Source organism: Copadichromis virginalis, linkage group LG4, assembly GCF_057382275.1.
Source record: "Copadichromis virginalis isolate Kocher_CV1m ecotype Utaka linkage group LG4, C_Virginalis_male_GT1.1, whole genome shotgun sequence".
Classification (NCBI taxonomy): Eukaryota; Metazoa; Chordata; class Actinopteri; order Cichliformes; family Cichlidae; genus Copadichromis; species Copadichromis virginalis.
The window spans coordinates 11,014,206-11,041,586 of NC_140621.1; the positions used below are offsets into that span (position 1 = coordinate 11,014,206).

Genomic DNA, 27,381 nt, shown 5'->3' on the forward strand with positions numbered 1-27,381 from the left:
CCTCTCCCCTTTTATTAATACCAAGTGTTTGTATTTGTTCAGTTCTTACGACTTAATATATTAGCACTGCACGTATATAAACTATTGCAATCTCTGAAAGTATGCATCAGCTGAAATCCTCCACACATGCATATGAGCTCATTGTCCAGTTTACAGCTCGTCGTAACGTGTAGTTTTACATTAGGTGCATTACTTTCGATTATTTTGTTGCCGTTTATCTCCCATCTTAACAAAACCTAAAGGGCGGCACTGAGCCATGGAGATGCAGAAAAACAGATGGCCTCAGTTATGTTCGGTTAAAATTAAAATGTGCGCTTATTTCTATAAACTAAACAAAAACAGAAGTGTGACTTTTAACATGAGACTAATTTGGAGTAATTGTCATTTCGGTCATTGTTGCCACTGAGCTGGAAGCAGTGACATCACGTGACTCCCGTAGCGAGGGCCTGCTGTTTGTTCAGCCAGAGAGGCAGAGGAGAAGAAAAAATGGCGGCTCTCGGCGCACCAGAACGGGACGCCGGGCTAACGTTTTGAGCTTTCACACCCGAAAAAGACACGGGGGCTTTACGGGGCCTATTGCACCGTCTGAATCCTCGCCAGTTCAGCTTTGTGGCGGTCCCGCTTTCGCTCGCGTTCGTGCAGGCTAAAGAGACGCAAACATTGGGAGCGTAAAATAATAGATTTCGCCTATCATGAGAGGGAAAAGGGGCAGGCCGCCCAAACCGCTACAAACCGAGGAGCCATCTCCAGCTGCGGCCCGGGGCTTGCGACCTAGGAGGAATTTGAAGCCCAGGCTAAGGGATAGCGGGGACGAGGACGCTGAGAGCCCCACAAGGGAGACCGTAAAGACGCCGAAAAAGAGAAGAGGGGGACCGTCGACACGGGGCAGGGGACGAGGGAGAGGTGCTGGTGCTAGAGGAGGCAGGGGTGGTCGTGGAGGAAGGCGGACGCCTGCATCCAAAGCGGTTGTGTACGATGACCACGAGAGCGAGGAGGACGACGATGCTGTCAGCCTGAGGTCGGAGGAAGATGAGTTTATTGAGGAGGAACCTCAGTCCGAGGAGGAAGAGGCCCTCAAGGAGGACTCTGACTGCCTGGAAGATGATATGCTTGAGGAGGAGGAGGATAATGCCAGCTACTGCACAGAGAGTAGTTTTCGGAGTCAGAGCACACACGCCAGCACTCCGGGTAAATAAGCACTTAAATATTGCCACGGGCACGGTGTCTGCACACACTTTGCAGGGGTTTGAAAATGCATCCCGAAATGTTGCTGATGAGTGCAGGAAGCAGTTAGGTTATTGTTCAAAATGGAGAATGCACACAGGCCGCAGTCCCCTCATTAAGGCTACTGCAGGTAGAGCGAGGCGGCAGCGGGATCACCAGCTTACCTGGTTGTCACAAACGTCTGTCACCAAATAGCTCACATATATTTCACCTGTAACACCACCGGCCTCTGGCTCCAAGTATCAAATCTGCAAATGCATTCATCTTAGCTGCTAACGTGCTAACTTTAGCAGGAAATATTAGCTTCTAGCTAATGTCTTAATAAGTCTGCGTTGGTTAAAGAACGACACCTGTATGTTTTTTAATCAGTGTTCGTAACATCCAGTGCTTTTTATGAGAGCAGTATGTTCTACTTTCTACTTTGAGTGTTTTATTAGGAGTACACAAAAGAGACTGCTAACTAACCTAGCCCACGAAGCTAGCATGCTTGTCATTTTTTTTGACAGCTTGGCTAACTGTAAATCAATCAAGTTCAAACTCATGAAAACACCGACAGCAACTGTTCTCGTGGTGCAACCGAGCCAGGAAACATTGTATTGGGATTCTTAAGTAGATGTAACAATATTAGCCAGGTGACAGTCACTGTTTTCCTCAGTGCAGGGAGGTGGAGGTTCCCTCATTTAGCTAATAATGACACTGGCCATGTGTCGACCCGGCTATGCCAAAGTATCGCTCTAAAAAGTTTCCCACCACTGCAGGATTCTCAAAAAGGTGTGCCGCTGTGTATAATGTAGATAGAAAGTAGTGAAAATAAAAAAAAAATCAACTATCTAAATTTGATTTTTAACACAAAAAAAAGGGACATTTAAAAAAACAAAAAACCAGTTGCTCGTTTTGAGTTTGAATCTGGGTTCTCAGTGTTGTGTTGAATCGCAGCTTCTTTTTAATACTCGGTAAACCTGAGGAGAGCAAATGCTGTAGTTTTGAAAGTAAAACCATTCCCCATCCCTGCTTGGCACGGGGTTTCAGGGGTAGCCCTGCACAGCTGCCCGTGTTTTCTGTTTCACAATGAACCATGGGGTTTCTAGTGGGGAGCTTTATTATAGAGCCATGCTGCTATAATAAGGCTACTTCTCGGTTTTACATTGTCTTACTAAAAATATAGACCTTCCCTTAGAAAGATAGACAGTGATTTCTTTCCTTTCTATTCTCATTGAGCACTCAAAGCACCGTGTACATGCACCATATGTTGTTCCATAATCTGCATACGTATGTATCATTCATAGTCAATGTAGCCTTTAAAGATGCGCAGGTTCACTAAATTCTCCATAGAAAAGCAGAGAACCCCTTCCCATCGTAAGCCAAAGGCTGAGGAACGGCCTAAACGGTGAGAGTCTAATTAACACGTTACAGCAGGTGTATTGCTTAGGGGTTCTCCTGACTTTTTGTTGCCAGTATCGACTAAAATGATGGATGCAAGGTTTTACTTTTTGAACCAGACTTGGAAAGTTAACTTTTTTTCACATTTAGGGTAAAATGTTCTATTTTGTCTTTTTATTTGATTTTTTTTCTGGCACATAAGTTTCACAGGCATATTTGAAAACAATAATAGTTAGAACTACCTTAAAAAATACTATAGGTGAGCATTGTAATATATTGCAAATGTATGACAATTCAAAAGCTGGTAATATCCTTAACATAGTTATTACCATGACAGCTTTAACAGTAATTGTGTTACTTTTTTCTTTTGTTACGTTGTACTTGGTACTTTGAGGTGCCGTATTTCTCGTTCACAAATCTCATCGTGTTTCCCACAGGGAGGAAAAAAGGCCGAACTCCCCGACCTCGAACTCCCATTCTTGAAGAGAAGGAGATCCCTCCTCTTGAGCTTCCCGACACCTCTGAGGACCTCCTGGTGGTTAATGAGGAGCTACTCAATGCCATCTCCATCTACGAGGTGCTACGGAACTTCAGCACGGTGCTGCGTCTCTCCCCCTTCCGCTTCGAGGACTTCTGTGCAGCACTGGTAGGCCAGGAGCAATGCACTTTAATTGCCGAGACCCATATTTCCCTGTTGAAGGCCATCCTGCATGAGGAGGACTCCTCCAACACTACCTTTGGCCCTGCTGACCTCAAGGACAGTGTCAACTCTACTCTGTACTTTATTGACGGCATGACGTGGCCCGAGGTGTTGCGGGCATACTGTGAGAGCGATGTGGAGTACCATCATGTTCTGAAATACCAGGAGGTGGATGATTACCCTTACAGTCCTCTTGGAAGTAAGATTAAGGTGCTGCAGTTTTTGGTGGACCAGTTCCTAACCACCAACATCGCCCGCGAGGAGCTCATGTCTGACGGCAGCATGCAGTACGACGACCACTGCCGCGTGTGTCACCGCCTGGGTGACCTGCTGTGCTGTGAGACCTGCTCGGCAGTCTACCACCTGGAGTGCGTGAAACCGCCACTGGAAGCAGTTCCAGAGGACGAGTGGCAGTGTGAGATTTGTGTGGCGCACAAGGTGTCCGGTGTCACAGACTGTGTGCCTGAGGCGCAGAAATGTAGGCCCTACGTCCGCCAGGAGCCCATTGGATATGACCGCCACCAAAGGAAATACTGGTTCCTCAACAGAAGGATTATTGTGTAAGTCGGAGCCCTCGTTTCCCTCAGTATTATTCTGTGCTGGTCTCTTTGGCTCCGGCAGCTTATTTCCAAGCAGCAAGCATTTGATCATTGTTATTTAAGGTGGTCAAAATCTATTCAGATTGTTATTCTCAAATCTGACTTTGCCCAATTGTAACTTGAATGATGTAACACCAGAGATATTATCAAACCAACCACTTTGCAACTTATTCAGAGAAAAGACTGAAGCACAGTTCGATGAAATGAGTGTCTGTTCGGTTATCTCAGTTGCACTGTAGATTAGATATGGCCGATTTGCAACATCTAGTTATTTTACAGTTTTAAATGTCCTAATAAGTTCAGTCATCCTTGGTTTTCTGGCTAATTTTTAGCTAAACAAATGTACTTACATCTACATGGTCTAAGTATAAATGGTACATTACAAGCTATTAATGAATGATACCATAAGCAGACAGGCCCCAGCTTTGAGCATACAATAAAAAAAGACCATGCAGACATAAATGTATAAAGTTGCATACCATTTTCTAAAAGATGATCCCTCATTAATCGCCCTTTTGTTTTCTAACCTTTAGAGTGAACAGCTGCAGAGAGAAAGTGAAAGTTGTTGGGAAATAATATAAGCTTTCATATATTCAGTCCTTTGTTTGTCAAGAAATTATAGAAGAGCCCTGCAATCCAAGCCCTTTATCTTTTAGTGCCAGTCATGCTTTTCCTGATTGCATCTCATGCCCGGAAATGATGTTGTTTGAGCATAGCCTTTACAAACAACAGGTGAAATCAATCTCAGTGCCAGGCAGTATTTGCCATAATCTTTTTAATCTCTTTGACTCAGGGGAAAGAAACTTTATACTTGAGCTGAACGCATGATAAAAGCAAAGAATCGAAACCTATTTAACACCTGGTAGTCATCATTTCTGGTGTGTGGTCTGGTGGTTAGCCCTGTTGCCTCACAGCAAGAAAGTCCTGGGTTCGAATCCACCATCTGGTCGGGGCATTTCTGTGTGGAGATTGCATATTCTGCCTAATGTCTGCGTGGGTTCTCTCCAGGTGCTCTGGCTTCCTCCAACAGTCCAAAGGTTAATGTAAACTGGCTGTAGGTGTGAATGTGAGTGCTAGCACTCTCTGTGTTACCATGGTGTGACCTGTCTTGTGTGTAACCTGCCTTTCACCCTATGGCAGCTGCTACACCTGAAGAAGATGCAGTGATGATGTTTCAGTTATTCTTTATCTTTATTCTAGCAGTCCAGAATGCCCACCCACCTGCTGTTCAAAGCTTCTGTTTACAAGAGGCAGCCAATCAGCACAAAGCTTCCTTGAAGGGGAAGGAGTTAAAACAGCTTGTTTCAGACTCTGTGTAAGACGCATAAGGATTACTGTGAACTTTGACTCATGCAAAGCTGCTCTATTGGAGCCCAAAAGAAAAATGTGCAATTGGAGTTCAGCCCCTTTAAATTATATTCTATTTAAACGTTGCACTGTCATAGCCAAGGAAATAATGTTTTTTTTTAATCTAATGGTTAGCCTTTTCTCTCTTCCTAGTGAGGAGGATGGGGAGCATGAGAAGAAAAAGATCTGGTACTACAGCACCAAGGCTCAGCTGGAGGAGCTCATGGAGTTCCTGGATAAGGAGTACTGGGAGATGGACCTGCATGCAACCCTCGAGGAGATGAAGGAGGAAGTCCAGGCTCACATGGACATCACAGAGGACCTTACCAACAAAGCCCGTGGAAACAATAAAGCCTACCTCACTGCAGCCAACGGTACACATCATGGATTTTTTACTTTTGTGCGATAGCTGCAAATGGAGGGAGCTCAGGCTCATAGTAGTGGATTTTCATGCTATAGAGATGTAGAATGTAGCGACGCTTAGCTTGAAATCATTGATTTGACAGTGATCAGAGCACGTGCGACTCGAGCTGTGATACGCTTGCATCCTTGCGCGTTTAGGTCCCGCAGGGTTGCACTCTGAAACACGTCGATGCTTCAGACGATGCTCTGCAGGCAGCAGCACTTTGCATCTCTGACAGTTGGCGCAGAAATGTTAGGTGCTGCCTTTTCTTCCTGCGTCGTGTTCTCTCAGACAGCAAGCAACTGTTTTCCCCTTCTGTTTTCCTCCAGGGAGGCAGTGGTTAGAAGACTTTTGATTACTTAGCCAGCAGTTTCCGTTTGAGTTTGACAGGCTGCCATGTCTGTCCTGTGTTTTCTAACAGTTTTCCTGTGTATGTCAGAAACTGCTAGATGCTGTGTTTTATTAAGGATCTGCCAAAAGATAGAGGTTTTTGTAGGTATTCTGAAGCCTGAAGAGGAAGAAAATGTTTTGTTTTTTTTAAGCCACTGCAGACAAAAGAGAGTTATGAGTAAAGCTGGTGTTTTTCATCAGTTAAAAGCTTTCTGCAGCTGCACGGTGAGGCCTGCACCTGGTTCGTGTCAGTGGGGACGCAGTTGTCTCTGTCCCAGTGAAAACTAGGTTTATGACACATGATGTCTTTGAGATGTTGAACATTTGATAAAGGAAATTCCACTCCATCTTAAATCTTTATTTATGGGAATAACTTAATTTTTGCTGGATTAGTGAAGTTATAGAAACATAATGCGGGTTATACTGGAACTGAAAAGTATGATATGGATGCCTTATTCTGTAGTGGACTCTGGAGGATACTATTAGGGCTGCACGATTTTGCATAAAATGAGAATCACGATTTTTTGGCTTAGAATTGAGATCACGATTCTCTCACAATTCTCTTTTCCAATATAAATATTTATTGCACTTATTAACTGCACATCAACTTCGTAACAGTTGAGACTGAACATAAAAACAATAAATAAACATAAAAACAACAAATGTCTCACATTTTGTCGTTGCCACAAAATGTTGTACTGCTTGAAATTCCGTCTCCACCGTTGCTCGACGCTGCGTGTATAGAGCAGGTAGTGCAACAATAGAAAAATAGTTGCGGGACGGCACTGTGTAGCGTTTGTCTAGGGTGTTGATCATTTTCCTAAATCCCTCGTTTGCACAGTGTTGATGGGAGCCATATCTTTGGTCAGGTGATAAGTGATAGCCTCCGTAATTTCTTTGTGCCTGCGGGAGTTCGACGTGTATAGGGAAGCGCTGTATAAGGTTCCCATTATTGATGTTTGGGTGGTTGACCGGGACGGATTTTCTCCTGTCACTTTCTCGTCATCCCTGACGTGCTCTCCGTTGTTTTTTCCCTGCTAATTTTAGCATCACACGGCACAGCTTCTGTATCACGTGGTATAAGGCTCCGCCCTTGTCATTTGTTGAGCAGGAAGAGTGAGCGCTTGTTTTCATGCGGAAGATGAAGATGTCTGTCTAATAACTCGTATATGAAATAATTAGTCAAGAAAATGATCATGAGATAACTCAATAAGGGAAATGTCAGACAGGCATGCATTGATTGTGATCTCCTGATACAGATTTTTCTTTGTGAGAACTACAACTGACTGCATGACATCTTTTCTTTAATTAACCTTATTATGTTCATAATAAAACCATTTGTTAAACTTTACCATTTCTCTCAAGCTGCAGTAAAAGTTACAGGATCTTCGTTTACTTAAACAACCCTGAAAATAAAGCGCTCACCTCCTAGAAAGTGGTACAAAGACCTGAAAATGAGTTGCTGTACGCTCACCTTTACCTGATATATTTCACCTACCACACAAAAGCAAAAGAAGGGCAAAACAAATGTCAGTGCTTGCATAATTTTCCATTGTCTTTATAACTTCACTAAATAAAAGCCTTTTCTCTTTTTCCACTCTTCGCCATAATTTTCTTTGAACCTTTGCTCATACCGAGGCTGCTGGCTTGTGGCGGGCCTTCACCTTTGGCTGGTTTTAACCACTTTTGCCTTTGTTAGCTTCTTTGAAATATTCATGTTCAGCTGGATGAAGGTGGTTTACGTGTCTGATTAGCTCTGTTGTTCCGAAACTTCGTGGTTAACCTTTTTCATTTTTGTTTTACTGTAAGTACACCACAAATGTAGTGGAGTACAGTAGGCAAAAAGAGAAGCTATTTTAATGCCATTTATACTTGCAGAATTTTTATTTCTATGCCATTCATTCATTATCCTTTTTTTTTCTTTTGTTTTGGTCTGCTGCACTATATTTGTCGGCTCGTTATATCTTCTGTCTTTTAAGAAACGATCAAGGAAATGCTAGAGCCTCTATGCATAATTTCTTTAACGCGGTTTTTAATTATTTATTATTTCAGTGATGCTGGAATGTAAGCCTCCTGTAAACAATGACTATCTGCACGTAAACATCTCACAAACATTGGTGGGGTTTGGTTAGATGCTGGTCTGCTCCTCACTGCTATTTAGTACGTCTAACAACATGTTGTCAGACTGTGACAGGCTGGCCGTAGTACATGTTTGTTTATTTATCCCTCGTGCCCCAGAGCAGCAGCTCTGAAAGACCTCTTATTTTACTTTTAATGCTTTAGATTTAAGACTTAACAGTTTTAAAGTATTACTTTTCTACGTCATTTGCACATATGTGTAATTGTTGCCTTCCATGTCGAATGAATGAATGTTTCCGTTTGTTTGTAGAAGTTGTCGTGGAGCGTTTGAAGGTCAGGCGGGAGGCACGGGAAGCAAAGACTCGAGCAGAGGAGCCAAAGCAGGATTCAGATAAAGGCTCTGTAAATGCAGCTGACGCTACTGCCGAGTCCACATCGCAGCCCGACAACGCAGAGAGCAAAGCGGTTAAACCGATGGGAGAAGCTGGTTCACAAGGTAAAAAGTTTCTCCGATGTATTTTTATTTTTTTTATTTTTTTGTTCAACTGCCCACTGGAACTTTCTCCAATTCCTCAAAGTAAAGAGCTAGCCTCCTACACGCAGAAGCTGAAATTCTGTCTGCAGCATTATCAAAGCAAATTCATTTTTACCTCTACTTGACCCATTTTGACTCTTCCGGTGCTGTTCGTCTTGTCGCACCACAGCGGCTAGCGCTCCGCCTGCTGCAGAAGAGAGCCGCGCGTCAGATCCTGACCCGGGCTCTGCCGCGCTGGACACAGCCCTGCCTAAAACAGAATCCATTGAATCAAACAAGGAAGCGCAAGTTTCCCATTCTGGGAGCCAGGAGAGCAGCGAGTCAGCTCCAGATGCGAAGCGGGAAAGGACAGGTACTCAGACTCATGTTTGGTCTGCAGTCCAGCTGTCGTCCTGCACTTCACGCCTTGCTGCTGGGCTGTGCATCCATTATCATCTGTCGCTTTGTTTCCGCTGTTTCTTGCTCACCCTGCCTTCATTTTACCCCGCTCATCTGTTTTGTTGGATTTAAGGGTTCGTCTCAAACCTCGTCGATCACGCGTAAGAACTTTTTTTTTTTTTAAGGAGCAGAACTGGTCTGATTTCGTCTGAGCAGGCATTTAAACCAGAGAAAGAGTTTTAGTATCATTATATTTTACAGGCTACACCAGTTACCATCTACATGTGTCTGACCTGATTTATATCAGCAGATATGAGAAGGACCCTGCCCTAACATCAGCCATCATACTGGGCTCCAGTGTCACCATACCTGTGCACAGTAAAATCTTTTCATATATTGCACACATTTGGTTACGTTTATCAAACACTTGCAAATGTAGGAATAGAACTGTGGTTTTGTTATACTATAATATAAAAACTAATTCCTTCCTTAATATACTTAAGTTTTTTAACCATGCAGCTCAGCTGCAACACTTTTTCTGGTCTCCATTTATTTTTTTTCCACTTATAGCTTATTTGTAGTGTTGGCTGTCCGCTCTGTTACGGTTTGCCCTGACTTTAACGGGCTAGTGTGAAACGCTGTGATGCATATTTCCTAGCGGAGGCCGCTCGGGTGCATTCCATGCGTCTCGGTGGGTGTGAAAGAAAACGCTGAAGATCTGGACACAGGGAAACATTTCAAACAAAAAAAAGCCTCAGTGGCAGTTTTTACACATCCATCTGTCTCTGAACATTCAAGACCTGACGACACTGGAGTGGCCATAACTGTGAGAAGATGATTTCTCCTTTCACGTCACTGCACAGAAACCCTTCCGTGTGTTTTGCTCCTACGCTTAGCTTTAAAAGAAGGCAGGTGCATTAAGCGCTGCTAGCAAGCTCTCCCAGTTATTCCTGGTGCATTTAATTACTTATCCTGTGCTTTGTGTTGTCTGCTGCACGCTTGGTCTTGAAAAGCAAGTCGGTTTTTTCCTCTCTCTCTCTTTTTTTTTGTTTTTGGCACTGTGATAAACGGCGTCCCTGGCAGCAGCTACCACGCCATGTCTGTCACAAGCAGCTCCTTATTCTCTTTCCAATTTATGGCCATTTGGTCGGGTTCTTGTCGCTCAAGACAAAAGGCTCTTTCCGCCGTTTCCCCACCTGCTACCTCGTCAACAAAGAGCTCCATGTGTGTGCGCAACGCTCTCCCGTCACGACTCTGAGGCAGAGCCGACGTTTTAGGTTGCCGCAGGTGTTCGCCTCATTTTGGAAGTGTCATAGATTTCAGTTATTTTAGGTCTGAGGAAGCTTTGAATTGTCGACTAAGCATTCTTCTTTTATAACAGTTTGTTGGGTATATGCTAATTCACATATACATTTCTTTTTTTTCACCTTTTTTTGAGGATTTAATAATTGTTATTTTTGGTTTGTTCTTTTTGTTCACCAATGTTGTGTACATTTTTCTTTTTTTGATCAATTATTTACACACAGTTACCACTTACAGCTCACCGTCACTACCTGAGCTGCACCATGGGCTCTTTCTGAGGCTACCCTTCACAATAAAAGCTTTAGGCAGATGCTAAGATGAAAAAGACGTCTTTGTAGAAGCAAGCATAAATATGTGGCTTACATTTCTGATGGCGATGTGAATATAATAAGCACATTTCATAAATTTCCACATGCATACACGGTATTTTAATACTTTAGTAGTGATGGGAGCAGGCACATTTTCCCACATGCATAGAGGAACTTTTACTTCCTAACACCTCGCACTGCTGATGCTGTTATTGTTATTGTTAACTGCACTCAGTCTTTTTTGGCATATTTCTGTAGACGAGGACTCGAAAGAGTCTAGCAGCGAAGTCAGGCGAGCTGGTGATCTGCAGGCACCAACTAAAAATCAACCACAACAGCCGCAGTCGTCTCAAGCGGAGGCAAATGGTGGCAGCAGCCAGGTTCCTGGATCGGCGAGTTCCAAGAAACCCGAGCCACCTGACCTGGCCGATAGGTCCTCTCAGTCCTCTTTTACCAGCCAGGATGGGACAGGTGATAATTAAATGGGCTTTTTCATTTGTGGTGAATTGCCTTTGCCTTGGTGATACTGATAGTGAGTGTGTGTTCTGAATAACAGAGGAGTATAACGAAAGGGTCAAGAATGAGCGAGGAGCGGCGCAGGAGTCTAATAACCATACGCCCAGAGGGAGCAAGGAGGTGAGGAAGAGGTTTGGTCCAGCTTCACTGCTGAAAAGTGAAATGTGCCGCTTTAGTCTGTTGCAACTGTCATCCTGTTTTTTAAATATAAAAACGGGTTTTTATGTGCCTTTGTCCTCTGCTCGTGTTTCAGTCATCGCCCGTTCGCTCAGACGTCGAGTCCTTGCGTCTCAGCTTCTTGAAACGGGACCTGACGGTGAATTTGAACAACTTGTTCAAACTTGGCCAAGAGGGTAAATACAGGGTCTACCAAAACCAGTACAGCACCAATGTCCTGGCCCTCAACAAACATCAGCACCGGGAGGACCACGACAAGAAGCGTCACCTCTCCCACAAGTTTAGCTTGACCACCGCGTCGGAGTTCAAATGGAACGGCTCCATCTACGGCTCGAGAAGCCTGACAATCTCCACCCTGCGTCTTACCATCATCCAGCTGGAGACGAACATCCCTGGACCGTTTATGCATCCCAACTGGGCATCACACAGGTACACCTGGGACCAGTGGAAACGCCCCCCGTGTAGTTCTTAGACGTGCTACGTTTGGGCAGAGTCGCATTTCAGATATGAACATCACTATCAGTAGTTTTATGCTGCTTGTGTTTGGTGTTTCTAGGACCAACTGGAACAAAGCAGTGCAGATGTGCAGCAAGGCCAGAGAATTTGCTTTGGCCTTGGCTATACTGGAGTGTGCCATCAAACCAGTGGTCATGCTGTCTGTATGGAAGGAATCCCTTGGACACACAAGGTAAACAAAACTAACGTGGCGCTGTGAAAATGTCTGTACAAACAGTAAAACACAACTAAAGGGTTATTTGTGAGTCACTGCACCTGGGATTTCTTCATTTTTCCTTTTTGGAGTGCACGGCTGACAAACTCGGTAATGACTTTCCTGTTTCCAATACGGTCCTTGTGCTTTATGTCTTTGCTCATGTTTTTTTAATACAGGCTACATCGTATGACCTCCATGGAGCGGGAAGAGAAGGAGAAGGTGAAAAAACGAGAGAAAAAACTGGAAGATGAGGAAACACTGCAGCAGGCCACATGGGTGAAATACACCATCCCCATCAAACACCAGGTACAAACAGCAGCATCTTAACTCTTCTCTGTGTTAATGTGTAAACTACCTCGTCTGAAAACTACTTTTTAACCTCCTCGTAATTTTTTCCAAACAAGGTGTGGAAGCAGAAGGGGGAGGAGTACAGAGTGACGGGGTATGGCGGGTGGTGCTGGGTCAGTAGGACGCACGTGGCCCATTTTGTTCCGAGGCTCCCGGGAAACACAAACGTAAACTACCGCAAAGAACTGGAAGGTAAGAGATGAAGTAGCTTAATTTCTTAATGGTACTTGATATGTTCTCCTGCGGCTGACGCTTTGGGTGCATAAACTATTTTTGCTGTCTTCATTAGCGGCTAAAATGAGGAAGGAAAATGCAGCAGACTGTACAAATAAGCAGAAAATGCCAACAGAAATGGAGACTCAGGCAATTCAAAAGACAGCCGACAAGGCCAAAGAACAAGCATCCGTCACAGAGTCATCTCAGAGGGCCTCGTGCGAGGAGGACCGTAAATCTGAGAACTCCACAGAGGAGGAGAAGCCTGCAGAAGAGGCGCAGGGAAAAAATTCTGAAGCAAAAAGAGAAGATGAGAAAACAGAGGTTTCTTCAAACAACAAGCAGGGTAAGTTTAATTTAAGGTTTTGTTTTTTTTTTGCCTCTATGCTGTCCATGAATGTGCATCTCCATCATCCACTAACCCCTGCTCTTCTTTGTCATAGATAATCCTGATGGCAAAGGCCCTTCCTCACCTGCTGCACATCCTGAGAGGGATGAACCAACCCAGAAACTCGAGCAACCCAAGGAGGAGCCTGCAACATCGAAACTCTTCGCTGACGTCGTGAACGTCAGTGAGGGCTTCCAGCTGCGCACAGTTTATAAGAAGAAAGTAAAGCCTTCCAAGCTGGACGGGCTCCTGGAGCGCCGGGTGAAGCAGTTCACCTTGGAGGAGAAGCAGAGACTTGAGAAGTTAAGACAGGCAGCCGCAAAACCTGCTCCTGTTATTAAGACTGAAGGATCAACCAGACAGCAGACAGCTACGACTCCGTGCGTTAAAGTAGAAGAGAAGGACGAAAGCCTACAAGTGAAAGATGGCATGGTTAAAAAGCTTGACTTCGATCAAGAGGACATAAAAGCAAAGACGGACGGCCTGGAGGTCAAATCAGAGGAGTTAGGACCCGACAGAGGTCAACAGGGGGAATTAAATTCTGTGCACGGAAACAGCGGGGAGGTTTGTGCCCATAAAGAGGTGAATGGAGGACCCTTAACTAACCCTGGCCTTAACAATAAAAACAACTGTATAACAGAGACATTAGAAAACAGTGAAAAAACACAGAAGTCTGAGAATTCAAAGAAACGTGCCTATGAGGAAGTTGAGAAAGACTCTGAACAGAGTGACACAGAGAGCATGGAGGTAACCCAAAGCAAGACCAGTCCAGTACAGGTGAATGGGAAAACTATGGTCACAGAACCCGTGCACTCAAACCCAGAAACCCGAGATCAAGGTGACGTCAAAGAGCCCGTCAAGTCCCTGATGAATGGAAACCTCTCGCAAAACGATGTATCCGATATATGTCACCCCCCTCCTATGAAAGTCCCAAAATTAGAGAACCATGTTGGAGAGAAAGGAGACTCTGTTAGTAAGAGTGAGGATGTGGCCATGGATACCAAGGAGGCAGTGTCTGTTACGCTTCAGTCTTCAAGCCCTTCTTGCCAGAATAATAAAACTACAGATAATTGCTCTAGTGGTGAAGGTTTGAAGTCCTCTGCCACCAATGACGTTGTCACGAAAGTATCTCAGAACTCCCTGATACCAGACACGCCCAGCAGCACCAGCAAGCTCGATGTGCCCGCAGGAAGTAGCGCCGTTTCCAGCTCCGCCACCCAGCCCAGCTCCGGAACGCCCGTTTCCCAGAAGACTAAACTTCCAGCTGCTGACACCAAAACGGGCGCCTCTGGTTCAGCCAGCTCCATGACAATAAGTAAAGAGTACTCCACCAAAAATAGAGTCAGCCTTCTAAGGTTCTCCAAAACTAAGAAGGCCCGCTCGGGCACAGCCCTGCCGTCTTACCGCAAATTTGTCACCAAGAGCAGCAAGAAGAGCATCTTTGTCCTCCCGAACGATGACCTTAAGAGACTGGCGAGGAAGGCAGGCTTCAGAGAAGTTCCCATCTTCAACTACAATGCCAAGCCTGCTCCAGATATATGGCCGTACCCTTCACCTCGGCCCACCTTTGGAATCACGTGGAGGTCCGTAACACATTTAACCTTTTCTTGAAATTACCTTTAGATCTGCTGCTACAGTATGATGTCATTGCAATAGCCAGGTTGCCATAGACTCAATCCCTCAAATAATTTAGCTGCTTCTTTAATGAAAGGCTCTCGTCTCACAGTTGGCTGTAGTAGTAGTGGCCTCTCAGCCACTGTGATGAACCCCAGTGAATAAGAGAGCAGCTGAAAAAAGTTTAATATAAACTGAATTACTGTTGGAAGATTTACTAACTAACAGCTTTGGTGACTGTTCAGGTACCGTCTTCAGACTGTGAGGTCGCTGGCAGGGGTCAGTCTAATGCTGAGGCTGCTGTGGGCCTGCCTGAGGTGGGACGACATGGCTGTGAAGCCCTCTGCTGCTGTAGGGACAACGCGAAAAGGTTAGAAAATTCTGAGCACATGTTATGTACAGTTTTCTGCTGTTTTTTTTATTTAAAATATGAAAATGTGGCAATGTGTTTTATCTTCCACCAAAGAAACAACGGAGACAGACATCACCACAACTGAGATTATAAAACGAAGAGACGTGGGGCCCTACGGCATCCGCTCTGAATACTGCATCAGGAAGATCATCTGCCCCCTCGGAAACAGAGACACTCCCAAAGGTAGAAAACGAAAGTCTGTTTGGGCATGATGTAGGATCTTTGACAAGCTGTTAATGGTCCACTTGAAGAAGATTTCTAAACATAATTAATTGTTGCTTTCTGACTTTTTGTGAGCAGAAACCCCCACTCCACAGAGGAAAGGCCTGCGCTCAAGTGCTCTGAGGCCTAAGAAGCAGGAGCCCACTAAACCGACTGGTCCTGTTGCTGTGGAAACGTGGGTGCCCGAGGAGGAGCTGGAGCTGTGGGAGATCAGAGCCTTTGCAGAGAGGTGAGGAACTCCCTCAGCGTCGCCTCTGTATGTTTCTTCATAGCGTCACTGTGTTAGTGAACACTTTACCTTCTTTTTGGTGCCACAGGTTGGAGAGGGAGAAGTCACAGGGCGGAGATCCCTCCAAGACCGGCAGTAGTCTGAAGACAGCGGAGGAGGTCAAGGCCCATTTAGAGAACCAGCTGAAGCAGGCCAGACTGGCAGCCCAGCAGGTAGAAACTCGGCGCAATGCAGTTACACGGGTGTAATCAGAGATTCTGGCTCTGGGTAAAGCGCCGCACCAGCAGCACATTTAAATGGTTGGACACATTTCTTTCAGAAACGTCTCGAGCAGCAGAGACCGACCACAACTGCCACAACAACCACGACAATGTGCACCACCACCTCAGCCGGCACTCCTGGCACCCCAGTATCGGTGGGCCAGAAGACAAGTCAAATAACTTCAGGAACCAAGATGGTGTTGGCCTCCAAACTGAGCTCTCCAGTCCCGTTCCAGCAAGACAAGAACTTCCATCAGTCTTTTGCTTCCTGGGTCAAGCAGGGTCAGGCTAACAACAGCTCAGGTGAGCAGCTGGAAGATGAGGAGAGGTTTAGTCATCTTCCTTTTTACTCATCATCCTCATCATCATCTGTAAGATGGAGGAACCGAGGAGGGTGCCATAAGATTTCTTCTGTTTTTTCTATTTAAGTAATATTGGCATCCATAAAAAATACATCATCTGCACGACTTCAGCGTTTTCATTATGAGTACGATTCGCATGCCAAAAGAATTTTGTGGTTCGTGGTGTCCACTTTGAATCCTGCAAAAATTCTCAATTCTGTATATCCTTTGAGGCATTCATGCAATACCGTGTGTCATTAGACTCTAAACCAATATACCCGATACCAAAATATTCAAAACATCAGCCTCCTTATATTGACTCCCAACAGTGGACACCACAGCCGTAGACTGGCTGTTGTGGTGGTCCTTCTTGGGTTACCCATGACCACAGGTGGCGTGGTGTGTCTTGCAGCCTCCACTGTGGCTGGTAGCATCACCACCTCAGAGCAAGCCTTCCAGATCGCTGGTAGCCCAGTGACTGTGGCTGGCCAGGTCCTCGCCGCCAAACTGCCACTGCCCGCTAACAGCAAGATTGTCACCTTGAACATGCCCACTACTCAAGGAGGTAGGGAGCACGAGAATGACATCCATTCCTGCCGTTTTTGGCGTATGTGTACCCAAAAATGGATGGTGAAGTATTATGTGAAAATGTCAGACTTGCGTTGAAGTATTGATGCTGAGCTTAGATAATGCCACATTTTCTCTCTGTGTGTGTGTGTGTGTGTGTGTGTGTGTGTGTGTGTGTGTGTGTGTGTGTGTGTGTGTGTGTGTGTGTTTGTATTCTCAAAAGGTTCTCTGGCTAAAAGCTGATCGCTGTTTTGTAAAATCGTTTTTTTCTGGTCTTTGGCTTGTGTGTATAAACTACTTTAATCTAGTTAACTGAGTGAGGAAGACTTTCAGACACGCATACTCAGTGCATGCTTTTCCCTTCTGTTCTTGTTTACCTGTATCTATGTTCCTAGCACATTTCTGCTTTTTCTCCTTTTAACATAAATGTTCCTGTCAGCAGGTGTAGTGCAGCAAAAAGTCCTGGGTATATTCCCCTCTGGGCCTCCTGCGAACCTTAGGACATACAGCACACTACATCCTACAACTGGCAACATCAACCTCAGAGCCACAACCTCCACCTCAACCACCCAGCAACAGGTCTTTTGTCCTTCACCCTGCATTTTTCACTTATTAACTAAAGACACTAAGCATGATTACTGATGTTTTCACCCTTGGGTTTGTTTTTCTAGGTCACCACAGCAGGAGGCCAAACACAGCCCAGTACCGCAGTGAATCAGCCACTCACTCAGTCTACCTCTGTAGGCACAGCAGGGGTCAGAAGTTCAGCAGCTCAGCCAGGTTTGTGTCTGAATGCTACTTTTTATTCTCAGGTTAACATCCCCAACATTTCAATACAAATAATAAATCTTGATCCCTTCCAGGTCAGGTTCATCAGGCTGTGGCTCCGATGGGCCGTGGCCAGCCTGCAGCTGTGCCTGGTTCTACACCTGTGCAGGCAGCTTTGGGTCAGAGGGCTGCAGGTCCTGCACCATCACCGTGTGCTGCCTCCACAGCTCCTGGACAGTCTCCCGGAGCTCCTCCCCAGACACAAAGACCGCAGCAGGGTCAAGTTAAACTCACTATGGCACAGCTCATGCAGCTTACACAGAGTGCACAGGTTTCCCTTACTCTTTCTCTCTAAAAGTAATTTATAATATCTTAATCTTACAAATATTAAAAAAAAAAAAAAAATCCTTTTGTGTGCAACTCCACAGGGAGGAAACCCAGGTCTGACAGTGGTGATCCAGGGTCAAGGCCAGACCCAGGGACAGCTGCAGATCATCCCGCAGGGTGTAACAGTCATCCCCGGCCCCGGTCAACAACTAATGCAGGCAGCTATGCCCAATGGCCAGGTCCAGCGCTTCCTCTTCACTCCGATTCCACCATCATCTTCAGCTCCAACTTCAGCACCTGCTCCTGCTACCCCTGCCAAACCCACTGCAGTCCAGACCCCCCAAACCCAAATGTCAACTCCTCTTCAACCCAGAGCTTCTGCACAAGTCCAGACGACTCCCTCATCTGTAGCCCAAACCCAAATGACGGCCCCTTTGCCTGCCCCAACGCATGTTGCAGGCCCGACACAGATGCCAAGTTTAGCCCCCACTCCAGCTCCAGTCCCCATGCAAACCCAAGTCGCAGCCCCCGTGCCCACTTCCCCACAGGCTGTCGTCCAGGCTGCATCTCAAATGCACCTTTCAGCCGCTACCCCGTCACCTGTCCCTGCACTCTCGCAAATATCCACTCCCATGACTTCTTTGCCACAAGTTGCAACCCACTCCTCCACACAGATGTTGCCCTCCACACCAGCCTCAGCTGTTGCACAGCCCCAGCTGGCATCATCGGTTCTAGCCCTCCCAGCACCAAATGCAGGCCCGTCTATAACTCAGAAACAGGTTTTGACCTCAGCATCATCACAAGCTGACCTCCAACCTGTGGTCCAAACCCTCGTCTCCAGCCTCGCACCCAGTTCTCTACCTACACAAACCCAAACTGCAGGCTCACCACCAGGACAAGCTGTCCCCAGATCCCAAGTCCAGGCACACGCCTTCAGTTCTGCTCCAGGGTTATCCTCCACCCCAGTTCAGGTGCATGCTGCTGATCCCCTGCTCCCCCAGGTTGCTGGTGTAGCAGCAGCTGGTCCTAACTCTGTTCCAGTGCCCATTTCTGCCTCTCTTCCTTCACCTGTCCAAGCTCCCACCCCGGCCCTTGCACCCGTCTCTGCTCCCGTCATAGCCGTCATGTCCACGCAGATCGCTGTCCCGTCCCCAGCCAAAGCTCTTACTCAAATCCAAGCCACAGGTCCTGTCCCCCTCCATGCTGCTGTGGCAAACGCTGTTGTCACACCAGTTACTGCCACCTCAACAACACCTTCAGTGCCAGGTAAAGTGCCCACCATCATCAGCACTGTCCTGTTGTAGTGGACCTTAGAATGGTTTTGCTTTAGTTGACTTTAAAATTTTCTGTTTACTTCTCTGTCTCGTTGTAGCTTTGACAGAGCAGAGGGCAGCTCAGCCTTCAGGATGGACTCCCACCTCGCCTCAAGCGCAGACTCCAGTTCAGCCAGCTCTACAGGCAGCAGATGCTGTTCAGCCACCCGCTCTGGCTGCTGTACCCGCCTCCGCCCCTGCTCCAATCGCCACTCACTCCCCCCCTGCTCCAATCGCCACTCACTCCCCCGTTACTCCGCTGCCTCAGGCATCTCTGACTCCTCAGTCTCAAGCACAAGTCCAGCACCCGGTCGTCGTGTCCGTGCAGCAGGTGGCACAAATACCGGTCTCAGCAGTGCAGGTTCATATGACGGGATTGCCGGTTTCCTCTGTCGTGACCACCATGAGACCCGCTCAGTCTCAGCTTCAGCCCCAAACCCGCACTCAGCTTCAGCCCCAGTTTCAAGGCCAAATCCGTGCACAGGTTCAGGTTCAGCCTCGCGGCCAAGTCCAACAGTTGCCACACATTCAGGCTCAAGCGCATCTGCAAGCACAACCTCAAAGTCACCCCCAGGTCAGAGTTCAGTTTCAGCCACGAGCACAGATCCAACCACAAACTCAGCAGCCACCCCAAGGGCAAGTACCCCCTCATGCTCAGATTCAACCTCAGGTGCAGTTTCAATCCCAAACAAAAACCTTGCCTCATGTTCAGGCTTCAACCCAGGCCCAGATCCAACCGAGGGTCCAACCTCAGTACCACCACCAGGTACAAGCTTCATTCCAAACGCAGCCGCAAACCCAACCTCAGGCTCAGCAACAGCCTCAGGTCCAACCGCAACCCCAGGTTCAGCCCCAGCCTCAGGTTCAGTCTCAGGCCCAAAGTCAGCTTCAACAGCAGCCTCAGATCCAAACCCAACTCCACCCGCAGGTTCAGGTTCAGTTCCAGCAACAAAGCCAGATTCAAACTCAGGCCTCTCAGCCGCCCCAGGTCCATATTCAGTCACAAGTTCAAACTCAAGTCCAAACCCAACCCCAGTTTCAAGTCCAGTCATCGCAACCAACTCAAGTCCCACAACAGCTTCAGGTCCAAGCCCAACCTCAAGTCCAAGCAAAGCTCCAAGTCCAGTTCCAACCTCAGAACCAAACTCAAGTTCAAACACAGCCTCAGATTCAGGTCCAGTCTCCAATCAGGCATCAGCTCATCACAGTTCCAGGTCTCCAGCAGCCCGTGCAGCTGCTGTCAGCTCTGCCGCCCCACGTTGCAGCCCAGATCCAAGCCCAGATCCAGGCGCAAGCGCAGCAGCAGGGTGGCACGGTTCCTCAGCAGATCAAACTGCAGCTTCCGATCCAGATCCAGCAAACCGGGGGACAGATTCAAGCCCACCAGATCCAGAATATGGTAACCATACAGGCACCGGCAAGTGTTCAGGAGCAGCTTCAAAGGATGCAACAACAACAGCAGCAGCAAGTTCAACAACAGCAGCTACAGCAAACACCAAAGAAGAAGAAACACCAGGAGGCTAAAAGGGAACAGAAGGAGCAGAACGCACAGGCGATCAGCCCTGGAGACGGCATCCAGAAGCAGGTATGAGTCAAAAGAAGAACAAAAATTAGGGATTTCTCACAAAATTTATGTCTGTGTGCAAATGTTAGTTATATAAAGACCTGTTTTAGACCTGACACTGTATTACAATCGAACATATATTAAAATAACTTCTTTGGGTTTTTTTTAATGTCAGGCGGTAGTGAAGCAGAATGCTACAGCAGAACAGCTGAAACAGAGGAAGACCCTGGCTGCAGCTGAGCGAGAGGAGAACCAAAGGTTCAGGAGCTCGAGTCGGTTAAAACTGTTTAAAACCGATGACGCGGATGAACCAGCGACTAACGCGCTCTTTTCTCTCTTCAGGATGATCGTCTGCAACCAGGTGATGAAATTCCTCCTCGACAAGATTGAGAAGGACGAGAAGCAGGCAGCTAAGAAAAGAAAGAAGGAAGAGGTGGTGGAGCAGAAACGCTCCAAGCAGAATGCCACCAAGCTCACCGCGCTCCTGTACAAGCACAAAGAACATCTCAAGGCTGAAATCCTCAAAAAGAGGGCCCTGTTGGACAAAGAGCTGCAGCTGCAAGTGCAGGTGAGCACATCTCCAGCCTTCTCAAACATATTTTTTTTGTCTATAGACAGAGAGAGTGGGAATATTCTTGTTTACTTTTATTCCTTACATGTGCTGTCTCCCTCTCAGGAGGAGCTGAGGCGGGACATAGCCAGGCTGCAGAGAGAGAAAGAGAAAGCTCGAGCTGCTATTGCCCAGGCTGCTGCAGCAACAGTCAAGGCTGCCTCTTCCCAGTCTTCCCACTCCTCCCAACTCTCTCACTCCACACATTCCTCTCACAGCACGCGCACAGTGACCTCACCTTCATCGTCCCACAAGCGGAAGAGAGAAGATGAGAGAGACAAAGACAGAAACAGGGAAAGGGAGAGGCATCACGACAAGAGTAAGAAACGGGACAGGGACAAGGACAAAGACAAGGAGAGAGAGCGACACAAAGACAGAGATAAAGAAAGAGATCGGGAGAAGGAGAGAGACCGAGAACGGGACAGACATCGGGATAGGGACCGGGACAAGGAGAGAGATGGGGACAAAGACAAGGACAGAGATTCCAACTCTTCAAAACACAAGAAGAAGAAGAAGAAGCTGTCTTCTACCTCAAAGGATCACAAGAAGGACACCAAATTGTACTGTATCTGTAAAACGCCCTATGACGAGTCAAAGTAAGCTGTCTTGAGGGGAGGGGGGGACTTGTAATAAGTCATTGTAATTTGACTGTGAGGCACTCTGCTGTCATTAAATCACCTGATTTCTCTCAGGTTTTATATCGGGTGTGACCTGTGCTCCAACTGGTTTCACGGCGCCTGCGTTGGCATCACGGAGAAGGAGGCTAAGAAGTTGGAGGACTTTGTGTGTAACGACTGTAAACGCGGGCAGGAGGGAGGAAGTAATGAGGAGCTGTACTGCATTTGCCGGACACCATACGATGAATCGCAGTAAGTCACCATATGGATGGCTTTACGTTAGCATTGTCTGCTCTAATTATAGCACCGCTTTTGTTTTTCAGTCTGTGTCAGACGTTTCCTTTGTTTGCATATTTGTGTGGAGTCTTCCTTCAGTGTGCTAACCGGGATGTGTGCGTCGCTCACCCACAGGTTTTACATAGGCTGTGATCGCTGCCAGAACTGGTACCACGGCCGCTGTGTGGGGATCCTGCAGAGCGAAGCCAATCACATCGACGTGTACGTGTGCCCGCAGTGCCAGTCGACAGAAGACGCCATGACGGTCCTCACGCCGCTTACTGACAAAGACTACGAGGGGTTGAAAAGAATATTACGCTCGTTACAGGTATGAAAGTTTTGGAATTCAAGACTGTGTCATTTTTTTTATATTAACAGTAACAAGGTGGTTTCCAATGTGTGGGCTGAGGTCAGTGAGAGGTACTTTCAGCGACTTCCTTATTTCCCACACAAGGTTTTTATTTACGGGGTCAGCACTAGGAATACACAGTGTTGGGCAAGTTACTTTGAAAAAGTAATTAATAGTTTATAGTTACTAGTTACTTCTTCAAAAAAGTAACTGAGTTACAGTATTCTAAAAGTAATTAATTATTTGAAAAGTAACTATTGCGTTACTTTTAAAAAAAAAACCTCTGGGGTCCAGGGTATAATTGGCCATTTTTAACTACTTTTGATTTTCCCTCCACATTTCACCTTTAAAAACTATTTACTTTGTCTTGTTTGGTATCATTCTTTTCAGCACAACCTCACGTGTCTGAATTTACAGTTATGTTTTCATTTTGACATACTGTATTAACACAATTGATCTAAAATCAGACAAAAAACATAAAATCAGAGAAGAAAATATTTTTTTACTGTAACAACCACAAACATGTTTAATGAATCATTTTTCACAACTTTAAATGCAAATATAAATTGTCAATTTTAAAATCATATGCACAAGTTTTGCAAACAACAAAGTTATTTGCATCCATTTACCTTTTACCTTGATTTTTTAAATAACCATTTTAAACTATTTACAGAACAATCAGCTGTTCTGCATTAAATAAGATGCCACACAAATTATTTGTGCCACTCCAAAACAATAATTTCTGTCCACTATAAACATCACAGCCTGATACCTGACAGCAGGTGTATCACTCCTGTTTCTACCTGGAGACAGCAGTCGCCTCATTGTTCTGACACACAACACAAAACTATCCACAACACTACACACTAACTACACAAGACAACACATTAACTACACACCCCAAACACGCTAAACGTCACAAATCTCTCAACATCTCAAAACTCGCTCTCCCTCTTTTTCTGCTCTCTCTCTCTCTCTCTCTCTAAAACTTCCCCTGTTTTTTTTTTTTGCTCATAAGCAGCATATATTGTTTATCATGACTCTGGTTTTACGTGGCCTATCAACACAATTTATAAACTGGTAACGCGGGGATGGGGATGTTTTGAGTCAATCTCTATTTAGGTCTTTTATATTTCAGAAAATGCAGGTGGCTCCAAAACTGGGTGAAACTGTAAAATCTATAAACTGTAGAAAAAGTGAGTGAAAACTATGGATTTTTTGAGATTAAAACATGGCAACAAGACACAATAAAATACTTGCTTTGTCTTTACATTTAAGTGCTTTGATGCTATTTATGTGTGTGTTTGTTTGTGTAGTCAAGGGATGTTGACAGTGAAGTTTTATTTTATGCCTAAAGTAGTTGCAGTAACAAAACCGGCATCATTTCCTGAATTATTATTTTTTTCTCTTCCCCAGTCTCATAAAATGGCATGGCCTTTCCTGGAGCCGGTGGATCCACATGACGCGCCTGATTATTATCGTGTGATCAAGGAGCCAATGGGTAAGACTGTGTGACAAAAGGTCATTTTAAAAAAAAAAAAAAAAGACAATGCTTTTTAAAGTATTTACTCACGTGTGAATTCACCACGTACGGGAGAATTTTGTTTTAACTTATTATAATTATTTAGTTTCTCCTCCAGTTACAGCATTTATTTGCTGTTTTTGCCTCTCTTTGTTTGCATAGACTAATTATGTGATAAAAAATTGTGTAAATATATGTATTTTTTGTGATGTGAGCAATTTGTCGTGCTTTTCCTTCCTCGCAGACTTTTCCACAATGGAAACCCGTTTGCAAAAGCGACATTATCACAAGCTCACGGAGTTTGTGGCAGACGTGACCAAAATCTTCGACAACTGCCGCTACTACAACCCCAACGACACGCCCTTCTATCAGTGCGCCGAGACGCTCGAAGCCTTCTTTGTACAGAAGCTAAAAGGTTTCAAAGCGAGCAGGTGAGTTTAAGCGCTGCTGGTGCCGCAGACTCGGCCTACAAGTTTCTCTCCTCCGTGCTCGTCTGTTTGCTGTAAACACTCGACTGGCCTGACTGGCTTTTTCAGTAATTCTGCCATTTCATTTGTTTCTTCCTTAAAGGGGACCTATGATGGTTTTCCATATTTTCGATACTGTTATGTAATGGTTTATGCTTAGAGCCTATATAGGATTGTTAAGACTGGTACCGATATTTAGTGATTTTAAAGAAATCTGATATTCTGGCCAATATTTAGCATGAAACAAACAGATTTCCTGACATTCGTTCTTGCTAAGGTTGGATCAGCTGGTTGTTTGTCATGTTTCTAATCTGTATTGCCAACAGGGCAGTGCCCTCTGGTGGACAAACCACGCAACATTAACACTCATAACATGGTTGCCAGGTTTTTAGGGATTTTTTTCTCCCTCAGCTTTTTTATTTTACTATTTTTATGTTTTGTTTTTTGCCATTTCTCAGCTGTTATAAATGCCAATACCAGTATATCAGCTGTGGTGTATTTATGCTCATATTAAACACGGGTAAGGTTTCAAATAATGAGCAGGTATTCATCTGCCTGATGTCAGTGAGAGTCCTCTTTACAGGCATATAAGTCCCACCCACTGCTGTTACAAGGGGCAGCCAATCAGCAGAGTTTTGGCTTAAAGGGACAGAGCAGGGCTGAAATAAGAATTAAGGATTACTTTGAAGTTTCAAAGCTACTATAGTGGACTTTTAATAGGTCCCCTTTAATGTGTGCATTTATGGCTTTCCATTCACGGTTTCTTTTCTTCTTCTTTTGTTTTATAGCACTAGCATGTGTGTAGTGATGATGTTTTACTTGTGCTTTACTTGTACGTTGTAGTTGCTTGGCAGTACTAAAAACCCAAGAGAGCTGACAGACTTTAGGCCATTACATCCAGTGTCTTGGCAAACCCGAGTGCCATGTTTACATCTTGTATTGTGTATCATCTTGCATTTGTGTCTGTTCACTTTTGCTGCATGCCTTTTTGATTTATGCCATCCCATTTTCTTCTTTCTTACAGATTGTCAGATTCTTAAGTGGGCCAGTCTAGCTGGAGTCTGGACTGGATGCTGGGGTCTCTAGTAATATTGATATGAAAGCAAAACAAAAAGAATAAAAAGGCACAAGAACACAAACAAAACACCAGAGGTTTTCAGGAACCCGTTGTGTAATTGAGGGGCATGCTGTCTTCACATCGTAAACATAGACTGTATAGAAAAAATGAAAGTAGCCCCAACTTCAACTTTTTATCTGCTTTCTTTCTTATAGCTACAGAAAACAAGCCACTGACTTTCACTCTCAGTCAACAGTCTCAGGTTTTATTGAATGCAACATTGTTGCTGTCAAAACTGATAATGGTGAGCCACGGTGGCTACTTCCATCTTTTATATACAGTCTGTGATCCCGAATCAGGAGTCGTGGCCTTTTTGAACAATCAGTCACACTAACGAGGGTTGTGTTCAGTAGAAAATGCGTTTTAGTTTCTCATTCTTGTATTTATTTCAGTTCTACACCCGAGTTAATTTGGGAATTTTGACTCAACGATATAAAGCTGCATATTTTAATATAGAGAGATATTTATAAGACGTTTTGTATACTGCCTCCCTCCTTGAGTTTGATTTTTTTTTGTTGTTGTTGTTGTCCTGGCTGTTAAGGTGGTTGTCTTGAATGTATATACCCTTCTTTTATTTTTTTCTCTAAATCATGTACAGCGTTTGTAAGATATGCCTGTATTTGACTGTTTTAAATAACAATGAAATAATTTTTAGATAGTATTATTTTATGAGACTAAAATGTACTAGACGGAGTAAGGAGTTAGAGCAAAGTAACCTCAGTTTGTAGTTGTGGAAGATTTCTTCACTAATAAAAAGCATTCCCAGTTAATTACACCAACATGGCTGTAGGATCCCATGCAGACCCCTTTGCATCCTCTTGTCTCTTGTCTGATCACTGTTATAGCAATAAACAACCTTGCGAAGGGCTCTCAACTTTCCCCTCTCTTCACGTTCTGTAGGTCTCATAACAACAAGCTTCAGTCTTCTGCAGCCTCTTAGGATACATCGCACATTGCGCGAAACAAAAATGCACTTGCCAAGAATATGGCTTTCCTGAACTGTAACTCTGTGATGGACTCTGCCTCACCCTGTGTTTGGGGTTTGCTCCTCTTCGCCGCTGCAGCGGGAGGTGGTGGTAGTGGTGGTGGGGGGAAGCTGGACAACCAGCTTGCTGCTTTCACGGGATCTCTTTTCCAGGCAGAGCCGCCCTCTGCTCATTTCAGCTGTAAGGGACCTGTTTTTATGGACCTGCTTTCATCAGAGGAGCGAGAACAACTGAGGCATTTCAGAAGAAAGTTTACCTCGGAGAAAAGACTCTTACGAGCTCTCATATTTCCATGTACTTTTTTTTTTTTTTTTGATCTGAGTCTTTTTATCTTTTTTTTTTCTTACTTGGTTTAAAAAGAAGAAGAAAAAATCCCTCAGACCATTCCTGTGGTCATCATGTCCAATGTAATAGAAACGGAATACTGTCAAACAATGGCTAGGTTCTACTCAGCATAATGAGTAGAGTTTTGTGTCTAAATTCATATATCACAGTGGAGCAATGTTTTTTCTCCCATTTCCACTCATTGTTTAGTCTGATGTGGCATGAAAGATCGTTTAAGTACTAATTATCTGGACATCGATAGTCTGCTTGGTTAAACTTCTATAACCTACTGAAAGTAATAAGCTATTGTAAATGAGTTGCTTTGCAGTAGTGACTGAGAAGGATGATGTATTTGAAGGTTCCTGCCCTGTTTGTTTAACAAAACAAAAAAACAAAAAAAATCATCAGATTTTGACTTGATTTTCTTTTCCTTTTTTTTGTATTACAACTGAAGAAATATTGATGTATATGGAACTTAATAAAATGGAAAACACAGA

The 27,381-nt window shown here is 45.0% G+C and overlaps 1 protein-coding gene across 6 annotated transcripts; it reads left to right on the forward strand.

The window, feature by feature from the left end:
* The first annotated feature begins 451 nt into the window (after positions 1 to 451).
* On the forward strand, positions 452 to 27,381 carry LOC146710859 (nucleosome-remodeling factor subunit BPTF-like). Of its 6 annotated transcripts, none has more exons than XM_085453502.1 (32): positions 452 to 1,188; positions 3,042 to 3,864; positions 5,404 to 5,624; positions 8,433 to 8,618; positions 8,827 to 9,009; positions 10,904 to 11,116; positions 11,202 to 11,281; positions 11,415 to 11,767; positions 11,895 to 12,026; positions 12,227 to 12,356; positions 12,455 to 12,590; positions 12,688 to 12,957; positions 13,055 to 14,582; positions 14,859 to 14,983; positions 15,080 to 15,208; positions 15,326 to 15,476; positions 15,565 to 15,688; positions 15,796 to 16,039; positions 16,490 to 16,642; positions 17,084 to 17,223; positions 17,316 to 17,424; positions 17,508 to 17,743; positions 17,841 to 19,005; positions 19,112 to 20,637; positions 20,792 to 20,874; positions 20,959 to 21,184; positions 21,293 to 21,822; positions 21,919 to 22,095; positions 22,255 to 22,447; positions 23,885 to 23,969; positions 24,235 to 24,421; positions 25,482 to 27,381. In XM_085453502.1, exons 1-32 carry the CDS (start codon positions 693 to 695, stop codon positions 25,495 to 25,497), a joined length of 10,350 nt encoding a protein of 3,449 aa, XP_085309628.1. In that variant the 5' UTR covers positions 452 to 692; the 3' UTR covers positions 25,498 to 27,381. The 6 variants fall into 6 exon arrangements, with proteins under 6 accessions (XP_085309628.1, XP_085309626.1, XP_085309627.1 ...); XM_085453500.1 differs by having other exon boundaries at positions 26,475 to 27,381; XM_085453501.1 differs by having other exon boundaries at positions 17,087 to 17,223; positions 26,475 to 27,381.

Bases quoted from the DNA above. Each gene is read 5' to 3' on its own strand.
- LOC146710859 (XM_085453500.1), top strand. From the start codon at position 693: ATGAGAGGGAAAAGGGGCAGGCCGCCCAAACCGCTACAAACCGAGGAG. The intron at 14,583-14,858 runs GTCCGTAACACA...GTGACTGTTCAG, and splicing joins ACCTTTGGAATCACGTGGAG to GTACCGTCTTCAGACTGTGA. The intron at 17,425-17,507 runs GTTTGTGTCTGA...GATCCCTTCCAG, and splicing joins AAGTTCAGCAGCTCAGCCAG to GTCAGGTTCATCAGGCTGTG.